Source organism: Mus caroli, chromosome 11 (genome assembly GCF_900094665.2).
Source record: "Mus caroli chromosome 11, CAROLI_EIJ_v1.1, whole genome shotgun sequence".
Taxonomy (NCBI): Eukaryota; Metazoa; Chordata; class Mammalia; order Rodentia; family Muridae; genus Mus; species Mus caroli.
The window spans coordinates 45,016,959-45,030,893 of NC_034580.1; the positions used below are offsets into that span (position 1 = coordinate 45,016,959).

Below are 13,935 nucleotides of genomic sequence, written 5' to 3' on the forward strand. Positions count from 1 at the left end.
AACGCTGTTTGTGTCCCGTGGAGTACTCTCTGCGGTCGCAGGTGACAAAAAGCACGTGCTCCTTAAAGGGGACATGGTAGAAAAACACAAATCCAAACCACAGTGGTACCGCCTCACATGTTCCAGAGACAGCTAGACAGGGGTTGAGCCTGGCTTGAACCTTTCAGGGTTAGGGAGACAGCGCAGTAGCTAAGAGCGCTAGCTGCTCTTCCAGAAAACTGGGTTTGATTCCCAGCACCCAGATGGTGGTTTACAGCCACCTGTAACTCCCGTTTCAGGGGATCCAACTATCTCTTGGCCTCCAAAGATACTAGGTACTCATATGACATATAGACTTACGTGCAGGCAAAATACCCATACACATAAAACAAAAATAAGTAAATATAAACACTTTTTTAATTAAAAGAAAAAGTCAAGGCTAGGCATGGTAGTGTACACCTTTAATCCCTCTACTCAGAAAGCAGAGGCAGGTAGATTTCTGTGAGTTCAAGACCAGCCTGGCCTACACAGTTCCAGGAGAGCCAGGGCTCCATATAGAGAGACTATCTCAAGGGGAAAAAGAGGCAGAGACAGAGACAAAGAGACAGAGGCAGAAAGAGACAGAGTGTGGCTCTTAATTCTTTTTTTTTTAAGTTAAAAATTCCTTAATTTTTTATTCCTGGTACCACTACCACAATTTACAGGGCAATATGCCTGATATAATGAAAAGAAAAAGAAAGAAAAAGCACAACAGATAAAAGACCTCAGGAACGTACATCTAATTGACCCTACATTGCATTAATCAATAGCTGCACTTTTTGCAAACTGTGGCTATGACAGTCCTGAATAAGAAGGGTTTCCTGTTTAAGCTGCAGTAACTTTTCTGACTATGGATCATCGTTCCTTCTGTGGCAATTTTTACAGTTCCTCTAATGCATCGGGGACGACTGTCTCAAAGTAACCTGCAGCTTTCCTGACAACTCCTCGCTCTCTCTCCTGCTAAGAACTGTAGTCATTTTTTTTTTCTTTTCTTCTGTATAGCCCTGGCTGTCCTAGAGCTCACTCTGTAAACCAGGCTGGCCTCGAACCCAGAAATCCGCCTGCCTCTGCCTCCCGAGTGCTGGGATTAAAGGCTTCTGTTTTATTTTAAAACCTTCCGCTACCATATCCAACAGGTCCACTTCCACCTCCAGATCCACAGCTGCTGCCACAGGGACTGCCTGAGCTTCTTCCACCAAAACTGCCCCCCTTCATGGATCCATAATTTGACTGTTGCTGTCCATTATAATTTCCAAAGTCAGTATAGTTCCCACCACCACGATAGTCACCTCCACCAAAGTCTCCTCCTTCATTGTAACCGTCGTATCCTCCTCCTCCACCACCACATCCATCACCCTCTCTTGCACGTGTCCGACTTGACCAGCAAGAACGACGCTGCAACAGGATCCTTCTGCACGAGTTTATTGGGAGAGCTTGATTGCAGAGGCGAAAAGACCCTCAGCCCAGCCCTGGTGCTGCTTTATATAGGCCTAGGAGAGGCGTGTCTCACACCCGGATTGTGTTGTGTTTGGTTGATGCTTACAACCTCATTTGCATTCTTACATCTGATTGGTTACTTTCTCTCTTATCTGATTGGTTACTTTCTCTCTTATCTGATTGGTTACTTTCTCTCTTATCTGATTGGTTACTTTCTCTCTCTTCTGATTGGTCAATTTCTCTCTCTTCTGATTGGTCAATTTTGGTCAATTCTCAAAACCTCATCTTGGCAAAAAACTTTCCTGCCTATGTATGCGTGGTGGCCAGCAGAAGCCTGTGCCACTCTGCAACGGCACATGTGGCTTCCCACAACCCTCGTTTCCATATTCTGGTCCACCACCTCCATAACCTCCCCCTCCAAATCCATTATATTCACCATCACCACCTCCATAGCTACCTCTGCTGCCACCACCTCCACCACCATAGCCACCTCTTCCACCAAAGTTTCCTCCATGACCCATAAAGTTGCCAGATCCACCTCCACGACCTCTCTGGGATCCAGCAGACTGCATCTCTTGTTTAGAAAGGGCCCTTTTCACCTCACAATTATGCCCATTAATAGTGTGGTATTTCTGAACAACAATTTTATCAACTGTGTCCTGATCATCAAAAGTTACAAAAGCAAACCTTTTTCCCACTCTGCCTGTCTTCCATAATGTCTATGGTTTAAGTCTTGCCATACTCTCCAAAGTCGTCTCTCAGGTTATATTCTTCCATATCCTCTCTAATACCACCAGTAAAAATTTTCTTCACCATTGAACGGGCACCAGGCTTTACAGAGTCCTCTCTAGAAACAACTCTTTTCCATTACACTACACACCCATCAACCTTGTGTGGCTGTGCACACAGTGCAGCATCCACCTCTTCAACACGAGAGTAGGTCACAAACCAAAGCCTCTGGAACGTTTTGTTTGGGAATCTCTCATTACCACACAGTCTGTAAGTGTGCCCATTTCTCAAAATGTTCTCTTAAGCTATCACCTGTGGTTTCAAAGCTCAGACCACCAATAAACAGCTTCCTCCGCTGCTCTGGTTCCTTTGGATCATGGCTCCCAACCCCAACCCCAACCCCCTGGCAGGGGTGATGGCTGCACCACCAGAGACAGGCTGGGGGAGACTGGGTGGCGGTTTTACCTCCATTTTGAGACCGAACTCACCTCTTCCCACTCTAGTTCAATAGGGTACCGAGAGGAAGAGCGGCTCTTAATTCTTGTTTGTTTGTTTGTTTGTTTGGGTTTTTGTTTGTTTGTTTGTTTGTTTGGTTGGTTGGTTGGTTGGTTGGTTTTTCGAGACAGGGTTTCTCTGTGTAGCTCTGGCTGTCCTATAACTCACTCTGTAGACCAGGCTGGCCTCAAACTCAGAAATTCCCCTGCCTCTGCCTCCCAAGTGCTGGGATTAAAGGCGTGCACCACCACTGCCCAGCTATTCTTAATAACATTATTTTATTGGTTCTCATCATATCCAAAGTAATTTAAAAAAAAAACTTTCATTCAAATTTGTACACAAGGACTGGAGAGGCGACTCAGCAGTGAGAGCATTGGCTGCTCGTGGGTATCTCTGGAGCCCCAGACCCTATTTAACAAGCCAGGCACACTGGGCACACCCGTACCCACAGCTGGAGGGATCAGAGAACAAGAGGACTATGGGGCCTCGGATTTCCAGCTTAGCTGAGAAAACAGAAGCCCTGGATTCAAGGAAAAAGACCTTGTCTCTAGGAAGTAGGTAGAGTGTGATAGCAGAGAGGACCCAGTCCCTGACTTCCACACACATATGTATGTATGGTCATGCACACCGGGGCACAAATATGCCACATACTCAGGCACACAGGGAGGTAAAAATCTTTTAAAATGTCCACAGTGCTTATGATTATTAAGAGCCAAAAGGCTGAAATATCCATCCACTGGTGGATAACAAGATGTGGCATATCCCTCCATGCCATATTCAGCCATAAAATGTAAGCCACGGTCATGCTACGGCATGGATGGACCTTGGACAGGTGATGGTGAGTGAAGAAGCCAAGCACAACAGGACAGATTACTTCGTTCACACTAAATAACCCGGAACAGGCAGCCATAGAGGCAAAAGCAGAGGCGTGGTTATTAGGGGCTGAAGAGGAGAAGGCTGGGCAGTAGCTGTGATGTGGACAGGGTTACCATTCCAGAGGATGGAAAGGAGCTGAAGTACTAGATAATGTGGTTGACTGCTAAGCCCTGTGATGGTCTCAGAACCTGAATTTTGCACTTTTATCAATCAAGTGAATTTTATAAAATAAATTCACAAAAAAAGAAAAAGAAAAAAAGACATAGGCTTAGCACAGACTGAGTGCTCAATAAATATTATTTTCCTTATAAAAACTGGTCCTTACAGATTGGCCTCTGGGTCAGCTGCAGCACCTAGGAGTGTGGTAGATATGCAGAGACATAGGCAATGCCAACAGTCTATGTGTCAGCCTCAGATGTCCGAGGTCCAGCCATGTCTTAGCACGTCAGTGGCTAATATCTTATGGCTGGATGTTGCATGGAGGGATATGCCACTTCTGTTACCATCAGCTGATGGACACGTCAGTCTCTTGACTCTTGAGTACACTAAAGTACACTCAAATTTGAAATAAGGATAGATGATCCTTTATTGTGCTCCAAGGTGGATCAAATACTTGCAGTTCTTAAATTACATTTATTTAGTTAGTTATTATTTTATTTTATTTTATTTAGAAGTCAAAGGAACTTGCAGGAGCTGTTTTTCTCCTACCATGTGGGCTCTGAGAACAAAGTCAGGCATCTCACTGGTTCTCGGGTATTTCCAAATGCTTTTTATAAAATTATTATCATTCTTTCAAATTAAATTTTTTGTAGATTTCTTTCTATCTATTTATCTATCTATCTATCTATCTATCTATCTATCTATCTATCTCTATCTCTGTGTATATGTGTGTGTGCATCCATAAGTGAATGCTATTGCTGTTACTTTCAGCAGCCAGATGAGAGTATCAGATCCCCTGGAGCTGTAAACCCCCCTCCATCTTTTGCTGAGCCATCCCTCAATCCACTACTTCTAAATTATTTGTGGTCTAGAACTCACTAGGTAAACCATGCTGGTCTCAACTTCACAGAGATATGCCTGCCTCTGCCTCCCAAGTCCTGGGGTAAAGGTGTCTACCACCATGCCTGGCTTACTTCCGAAATCTTGAGGGTAGAATTCTCTAGAGAGCACAGCAACATTCGTCTGCACGTCCAAAGTCCTCGTTGAGGACTTACTATTAGAACACATTAATACAATGGGCTGAGAATCCAGTATATGAGAGATGATGAGTTTAGTTATGTTTCATACATGGATGTCATACTTACTCCCTCATGGAGTAAGATGATGGACAACCAGACTGCCTGGCTGCTGTGTACTCTGTCAGGATAACCGGAGTATATTGTACTTCAAAGTTGTAAGGAAAGCCATGTCTTGAAAGCTGAGTCACAAGCCGCGTTTCAGAAGGTTTTGGCTCACTCTGGCTGTCACCCATTACATCTGCTCAAACCTCCCAGAATGAATCTACCTCTCCTTCCTTTTACCCTCCTGCCATGTCCAGGTGGCATGGGGACAGCTCATACAGCTGTCTCCCTAGCCTTTACCAAAATAAATATGGTCCGCACCTTTTGTCCAGGCGGAGTCGTTTGCACCTTTGAGTCAGAAACTATCTTGTTCCTAATTGTTTCTAGTTCACAGAGCCCACAGTATCTAATTTTGCTTCATGGTTCAGTGGCAGAAGCCCTGGGCTGGGATCTGAAGGTGAATTTGTACTGTCAGAGACTGCCGCCTTCAGGCCAGGAGAGGTAAGAGCAGGGGACTGCGCCCCTAGATCATATTGCTGTAAGCTTATGAAAAAAATTAAGTGCTCATCTGTGACCCCAACCTCAAGGCCACCCCAGTCCATCTGTCAGATGGGGTGAACGCACTTATTTCAAAGGACACCAGCTGCGCTTCCTGACAACTGGGCTCTTGAGGATTCCAACCTTAGACTTGAGTCAAAATCCCGAGGCTGACCAGGCGCTGCTGCACCCTTCTCCAGACGCTTTTTGCCACATTAACTCGCCTGGGCTACACAGTAGGCAGAGAGCATGCGATCCCCTCCAAACTGGACAGCGGCAGCGGGGCTGGAGGGGACTGCCAGGCCAGGAGAGGTCGAGGAGGGCGGCGCGGTGAGCCAGCGCGGCCGCTAGGGGGAGCCACCCTTCGGGCCGACGTCTCGACCCCGCCCCAGCCTCTCGGCTCCGCTCGGCTCGGCTCGGCTCGGGCGCAGCGACGGCGGCGCGCGCTTCCGCCTCACGGGCTCTGGCCCGGTGCGAGCGGCCGCGGGATGTGGCTCGGGCCCGAGGAGGTGCTGGTGGCTAACGCGCTATGGGTGACGGAGCGGGCCAACCCCTTCTTCGTGCTGCAGCGGCGCCGAGGCCACGGCAAGGGCGGAGGCCTCACGGGTGAGCGGGGCGCGGGCGGCCGGGCCTGTGCGCACCGGGCCTGGCGGGGCAGCAGGACGCGACCCGCGGGCACGCGCAGCGGCACAGCGGGGTCGGAAGGCGGGTGGGGAGGACGATCCCGGGGCGGGCAGCAGGGGAAGGACACCAGTGGCCTCCGCCCGGACGTGTGCACAGTTCTGTAAAGTCACATAGCAACCAGAAGCCAGCAGGGTTCCCCAGCTCGCCCTCTGCCTCAGTTTCTCCAGCTGCCTCTGAGGGACTAAGTGGCATAAGCACACGTTTTCTTTTGCCCCCTTTACTCCTAGTTCACTGAAGAGTTGCCTCTTGGCGAAGACCAAAGATGCTCTGACCTCCCCTTCCTCCGGCCTCTCCTCACTTGATGCCGTTAGAGCTCCCAATTCAAAGCTTGTTTTTGCATATTTATCGGTATATATGAAGTGTCCCTCAGAGCTACCCCGGGTACCTCTCGGGTATCTGAGCACTACCACTCACACAGAAGCAGCTGGAGTGGGAGCCTCTGACTTTGTGTGACATGTGGCATTGTGGGAATCTATTCAGCAGGATGTGTTGGAAGCCCCGTGTGTCCCCGGGCTTGTCAAGTACTCCAGGTCCGGGCCTTGCACGGCCCTGCAGCAGACCCCCGTACATGGACCCTTCTGGGTGCCAGATCTTTCAATATGGAAAGTGAATTTTCTGTGAATGCCCTGGTTTTGCAGGGTGGCAGCTGACAGTCCTGCAGATGCAGTTGGTGGCCTCACCTAGGTGACATCAGCTGCCAGCATCTCGTGAGCTACACTTCTTAATGTGGAAGGGACTGTACCTTCTCCAAGAAAACTCAATGTTCCCTTCCACAATTTGTACAGTTTGTGCAGGCTCCTTCCCGGAGGGCCAAGAAATGACTGGAGTTGATGCTAGGCCTGGCTCCAGGACCACAATGTTTATTGAGAGTTAGGTAGCAGCCCTCCTGAACAGCCCAGTGATCAACCTTGGAAGCTACCATAAGGCCACTGAGGAACACAGGGCACCGTGGGACAAGTCCCTTTTGTTCTATCATTCATCTGTGTCCAACCGCCTCCTGCCTCTCAAGGCTGAGCGTCCAGACTATGGTGCCAGCCATTCTGTGAATTCCAAATCGCATTGAGCCAGGTTTGTGCAGCCTGCCATGGCCATTGGGCCGTCACAGCCTCCTGAGCACTGTATCCCTAAGAGACTCATCAGGAACGCAGGTTCCTTCGAGCCTCTTTTCAAAACTGACCAGCCTGGCCTGGAGAAGTGGGCTTAAGGGCTGCAAGACCAAGGTTCAAATCCCAGCACCCATATGGTGGCTCACAACCATCTGTAACTTTGGTTATAGAGAACCCAGTACCCTCTTCAGGCACCCATGGCCACCAGACACAAACATGTGCACAGATATACATGTAGACACCAACACCCATACACACACACAAAAAATAATAAGTCAGCCGTGGTGGTGCTTGGGAGGCAGAGGCAGGTGGATCTCTTGAATTCGAGGCCAGCCTGGTCTATAGAGTGAGTCCAGGACAGCCAGGGCTACACAGAGAAATCCTCTGTCTTGAAAAGACAAAAAATAATTATTAATAATAATAATAGTTTGGTAGCCTGAACTTCTCATTAAAGAGTGGGTGTGAGGAGAGGGTCATCAGGTTAAGGTGGTTTCAAGACCCAAAGGAAAACCTCACTGTGAACGTTGAGAAGTTGACTCTGAACCGTAGTAAGGCTTGAACACACATTTTTCTTTTGTTTATGAGGTAGTCTCACGATTTTAAGCTTTGGCAGGCCTGGAACTCATTACATAGACCAAGTTAGTCTTAAATTCACAGAGGCCCACCTTCCTGGTGTGTATGCAGGAGCCCATGCCTGTGTGAGCGGGGGGGGGGGGTGGTTTATTGGCCAGTGAACTCCAGAGTTCGTCTCTGCTCTTCTCCCAGCACTCAGGTTACAGACACAAGTAGCCATATCCATCATCATATGGGTGCTGGGGATTCGAACTCAGATCCTCCTGCTTGCATGATAGGCATTTTGTTGCTGAGCCACTCTCTAGATCTCTAACTGCAATTTAAAGTGACTATTTTTTTTTTAACATTTTAGTAAAACAAATGAAAAATCGTTTGTTTGGATGTATCTATTTTGTAACTGTTCATTGTATTTATTAAAGATGGGGGATCAGATGAAAAATGGTAGGTTAGCAAAAAGCATTAAAAGTGAATAAGAGATAGAGTGGTTCTGTGGGCCGAGAGACAGCCGCGGCATATTTTCAGATCCCACCAGACACAGCCACTTCCTTCAGAAGGAAGGAATACGTTTCAAACAGGAACAACAGGCAGGGGGTTTCGATTACGTCATTTATTTAAGTAATCAAGAAGAGGATCGGTGGACGGTGGTAAGAGATAGGGGTTTCCTGCCCATTTGCCAGGAAATGATGATATTGACAAAGAGCACTGCCACAAACTGTCATCAGGCCAAAGGTTAAGTGGCATGGGTCAGGAGAACTCGAAATGCCCTAAAATGCTTTAGTTCTGAGAAAGAAAAACAAACAAACTGTTTTTTAAAATCTGATGATCCTGAACATGTTTCCTTACCCTGTTCAGCCATGACTTTGAAGGCTGCCCCAGTTTTCCAGAATTGCAGGGTGCAGAATTGCACATGACTTCCTGGGTTTGATACTGAGGGTGTTACAATGTCCTCGCTCTCTGAGGAACCCAAGTTCTCAGCCAGCAGTGCCAGAAGGAGGGGACATTCTTAAGAGATGATCTGGCAGTCACTTAAAAGATAGTGTGGGGCCAGCAAGATGGATCAGAGGGTAGAGGGGCTTGCTGCACGGGCCCGCAGATGTTAATTCAGTTCCCAGAGTCCATGGTGGAAAGAGAACAATAGCTCCTGGGAGTTGTCTTCTGACCTCCTGTGTGTGCCACTATGATAAAAATAAACAAAATAGTTATGAAAGATAAAGTGTATAAGCCAAGTATACTGACCTACTTGTGATCCCACAGACAGGGAGGGGGTCATAAGTTCAAGACTAGCCTGGGTGGCACAGTTTGACCCTATCAAAAAAAAAAAAAAAAAGAAAAGAAAAGAAAAGTAAAAGAAGAGGCACTGTGGTGTTTTATTATTTTAATTTATAACATTTTCTCACTTTAAGGAAAATATTTAGCTGGGGATAGAGGTCCGCCAAGATGCCTGCCTGCCTTATATAAACCCTGGGTCTGAGACACACACATTAAAGAGAGGCTTGACCTAACACCTAATTTGGGGGCCGGCCAGCATACACACATGCTCCTGTTCCATCCCCAGCACCACATAAACCAGGCGTAGTGGCACATTTGTATAATGCCAGCACCAGGGAGGGTAATGGCAGGACGATCAGCTCGGAGTCGTCCTTGGCTACTGAGTTTGAAGCCATCCCAGGACTCGTGAGACCATATCAATCAATCAATCAAACCTAATTTTAATTTTTCTGCAAAAAGAGCCTCCCAAAATTCTTTGAGCTTTGAGTCCCATGAAGCAAACATCTACTGCAGCCAGGCATGGTGACAAAAACCTTTAACCCCAGCACTCAGGAAACAGAGACAGACAGATCTTTATATGTTCAAGGCCAGCCTGATCTACTTAAGTCCCAGGCCAGCTGAGGCTACATAGTGAGGGCCTGTGTCAAAAGTCCTTTACTGTGAGTATTTCTGAACCAAGAAAATAAATAGATGCCTCTAGAAGAAACAAGAGAAGTTTTGAGAGACCCTGGCTGGAAGCCTGTGAGTAGTAGGAAGTCTGGCAGTGCTGTGCAGCCTTGCCTACACCAGGCCTTCCTGACTTGGTCCCATGTAAGCTGACTGAGGTGAGGCTTGGCCCCCAGGGCTCTCACCTTCCACCTCTCTGTCCACCCACAGGTCTTCTTGTGGGCACCCTGGATGTGGTGCTAGACTCCAGCGCCCGTGTGGCCCCTTACCGCATCCTGCACCAGACCCAGGACTCACAGGTCTACTGGACAGTGGCATGTGGTAAGTACCCTGAATCATGAAGTTACACTGGGAGGGACAGGAAACCTGCATTCTTGATGGGGTGATGTCTACCAGAACCCCATGATAAGAAGCTCCTGGGGACTTAGGCCTGGACTTCACCAGAACCCCTGTTCTCTCAGTCTCCCTTGTCTCAAGGGAGATGTGGTTGGACCTCATAGGTCCATTTCTCATATTCACCAATAGCCCCCTCACTGAGATGCCCAGCATCTGGACACTCTTGCACATGTGGTAAGAAATCTGGTTCATTTGGCAGCCTGGGTCCCCAGCTGAGGTGGGTCAAGGCAGCTCTTGGCCTTCTTATTTTGGCTTTTACTAGGAATGAGGTCCTTTTTAATCAACGAGGTGACATATTTTCCCTTCTTTCTGCTCTGTTGATTTCACTGATGACAATGGGTCCCATGGAGAGTGCTAGACTAGAGCTGCCTTCTCTCCTGGGACCTTGTAGCATATATTCTCCATGAGTGATGGGAGTCTGCTGTCGATGAGGTGAGCCCGTCTACGCCAGAGCAGCCCTCTGGATACCCCTCACAGAAAGAGGGCCTCAGAGACGCTCGCTCAGAAATGAACCCCAGTGCTATCCATCCTGTTCAGTGCAAAGCCTCACTAAATAGGAAAGCCCATGAGAGAAAGTCATATATTGATGGGTGGCTGGAACATTGAGACCTTCGCCTCCTTGCTTGTATTGGGCCTGGGATAATGGTCGAGTCGTCAGTGTTTGAGGGACCTTGTAGCATATATTCTTCATGAGTGATGGGAGTCTGCTGTCGATGAGGTGAGCCCGTCTACGCCAGAGCAGGAGAATGATCAGTGCGTGCTGGTCAGGCTCAGTGTGCAGACAGCACTTCCTGAGGAGCAGCTGAACTCCACACGGATACTTCAGCCCTCTTGGTTTTGAAGATGAGTAAAACAGTGGTCCAGAGCAATTCAGTAGCCTGCCTAGCATTACAGAGTTGCAGGCCCAAGGCACCTGCTCTTGTATCAGCAGACACCTCTCTGGTTACAAGCCAGGCTCTTAACATCCCTGCAGGATCCTGCTATCCCTCGGTGGCCTGAGGTAAGAGGACAGGTCTCTGGAGTTTGTGGACCTCAGCCAGCCACAGCTGTGTATGCCTACAATCTCAGGCTGAGGAATGAGGATCATGAATTTGAGACCAGTCTGGGCGACTTAGCACACCTCCATCTCAAAATAAATAAATAGAAGCTAAGGGTATAGCATGGAGGAATGGCTGTCTAGCATCATGAATCCCTGCATTCAGTCTCTAGCACCACAACAACTGGGCATGGAGGTGTGTACCTATAATCCCAGCACTTAAGAGCTTAAGAGGTTCAGGAATTCTGTGCCATCCTTGGTCCTATGGCAAGTTCAAGGCCAGCCTGGGCAACATGAGACCTTATTTAAAAAAAAAAAAAAAAAAAAAGCCAGGCAGTGGTGGCGACACCTTTCATCCCAGCACTTGGGATGGAGAGGCCGGTCTCTGAGTTCAAGGACAGCCTGGTCTACAGAGTTTCAGGACAGCCAAGGCTACATACACAGAAACCCTCAAAAAACAATAAGTAAATAAATAAATAAAATCATATAAATGACTAGAAGTATAGTTATATGGTCCGGCGCTTGCCTAGCATGTGTGAGACACTGGGAGGTTCAGCACAGAAGGAAATACGTAGCCCTTGCAGTTGGACCCCAGCTTCAGGGTGGAGGTTAGCTGGTCAAGGGATTAAAAGCACAGGCAGGTGGTAACCTGGACATAGACTTTCTGCCCTAAGTGTTATATCCCTTCCTCCTTGGCACCCTTAACAGTAATGACTGTGTCTTTGTCAGCAAGTAAACTTGGAGAGGTCACTGTGCCTGAGGCCAAGTAGAGAAACCCAGCAGGACCCTAGAGCTCCTGGTTTTCAGACCCACGGAGGTCACCAGGAGACTACAAGGATTAGTTTAGGAGATAGGGGTTCTTTGAAGGTGTGATCCATCCCAGTAGGATCTGGGAACTTTATGAGCCTTGGTCACACACAGGGAGGCAAGTTACTTTAAAAAAAATTAATTCAGTGTGTGTGCTCACATGTGTGTGTGCACGCGTGCTGTGTACACCAGACTGACTGTCCCAGGAGTTTTTAGGTGATTTTCCCTTCTCTGCCTCTCTCCTCTCTGAAGGAGTCCTAGGTTGACAGATCCAGGCCATCAAACATAGCTCTTTACAGGGCTCCAGGGGATCCAACTTAGGTCATCCAGCCTGCTCACCCACCGAGCCATCTTCCCACCCAGCAAGTTACTTAAGATGGGCCTTGAAGAGTATCTTCTCTGCCTTAGTGTCCTCTCTCAGGGAGGGTCAGAGAGTGGAGGGAGTGACAGGTGGCAGCCCCTTTAGTGGCCGTGGTTCCTTGTGTTTCTCCTTTACCTGTCCTCTTGCACCAGATGCCATCCCTGCCCCAGCCTCGCCTGCGCCTACCTTCCCAACAGTCTGGGCACTGGCTCAGAAGCAGCTTGCCAACACCAAATGTCCTGCTGGAGTGTGCCGGGTAAATCAGTCTCACACCTTGGTATTCAGGATGTCTGGGATCTGCCCACCTCCATCCCCAGACTCCTCCCTAGCTGTGTCCTGGTAGTCACACAAGGAGCACACCTGCAGTGTTTGTGATTTCCCACAACCCTCTGCTGCTTTCTGTGCAGAGTGTCCCTTCTCTGTTGATACTCACCAGATGTCACCTCCGCGGATTCCTCAGACCCACACATCCACTTCCCACTCTTCTCCTCCCCTGGGCGTGGCCTGGCTGCCCCATCAGGAAGAGGGAAGATGAGAGCCGGGTGCACCAGGCAGCTGGGCCTGCATTCTCACTTTGTCACTTCCTTGCTAGGTGGCTTTGGATAACTGACTGAACTTCTCTGTGCCCCGGTGTTATACTGTAAGGTATCTGAGGTGTCCTGGATGAAGTGAGCTCTGTGGACAATTCTGAGAACAGGAGTGACACTCAGTAATCTAAGCAGTTACTGCATCTTTTTCATCCCCAGTACCTGACAGAGATGGTATAGTTTGTGTCCTTAATATTAAATAAGTGACTTACTTTTAACTAAGAGATGTACACGTAAACATCAATAATCAAAACAGGAACAGGTGCAGACAGACAGAATGACAACTTGATCCATCTACAGTTGCTGGGAATGTGCATATAAAAGAGAATGCCCCTGGGGGCTAGAGAGGTGGCTCAGTAGTTAGAGCACTTGCCACCTTGCAGAGGACCCAGGTTTGGTTCCCCGAACCTATGGTGGCTCATAACCAGCCCCGGGAGATCTAACCTCCTCTTCTGACTCCTGAGGGCACACAAGTGGTGCACATGCATGAAGATAAAACATTTTATGTGCATAAATCTAAATTTAAAAAAAAAAATGAAATGATCCTGAGAGTTGCATTATATGTCAGCTTAACTTCTGAATGTGATGGTGGGTTCTTGGCCAGAAATAAATCCCTCTCTACCAACCGGAACCCTGTGCAGCAGGAGGAGGCAGCCATAAGACAAAAGCACAGAGAAAAGCCAGGAAGGGGACCTGGGTGGCTGAAGGAGCTTACAGGGAGACTGAGACTGCGTGAGTCACTGAGGTATCTAGTGCTTCAGGCTTGGCTCCTGTCTCCTTCCCCAGGAGGGGCTCCGTGCTGTGAAGTCGCTTGTCTGAGGAACTGCTGGAGTAAGAAACAAACAAAGCGTCCCTAGTGAGGGCCAGCCAGGCTACAGCACGGCCATGAGCAGAGCCATGGGTGGGAGGAGGTGGTGGCGACCACTAGGCCTAGCCAGGAAGGAATCAAGGCCACCAGCACAGCTGGTACAAGAGTGTTCCAATCAGAGAAGGGTGTCTCCCTCAGTGGTGAAGAATTTTCCCAGAACACCCTATGCTCTGACCTTTGGTTCATAGGTCATAGTATGTGGGCCTGGCC

The 13,935-nt window shown here is 48.4% G+C and overlaps 1 protein-coding gene and 1 pseudogene across 2 annotated transcripts in view; one reads left to right on the forward strand and one right to left on the reverse strand.

The window, feature by feature from the left end:
• Positions 1-1,125: 1,125 nt before the first annotated feature.
• Positions 1,126-2,566, reverse strand: LOC110304971 (annotated as a pseudogene).
• Positions 2,567-5,804: 3,238 nt separating this feature from the next.
• Tbc1d9b (TBC1 domain family member 9B) overlaps positions 5,805-13,935 on the forward strand; it is a 39,602-nt gene continuing 31,471 nt past the window's right edge. The window contains exons 1-2 of one of the 2 annotated variants that reach the window (XM_029483901.1): positions 5,805-5,978; positions 9,881-9,991. In XM_029483901.1, the coding sequence (XP_029339761.1) occupies positions 5,861-5,978; positions 9,881-9,991 (229 nt within the window). In that variant the 5' untranslated portion in view covers positions 5,805-5,860. The remainder of the gene's footprint in view (positions 5,979-9,880; positions 9,992-13,935) is intronic. The other variant, XM_021176680.2, reaches the window with a different exon arrangement.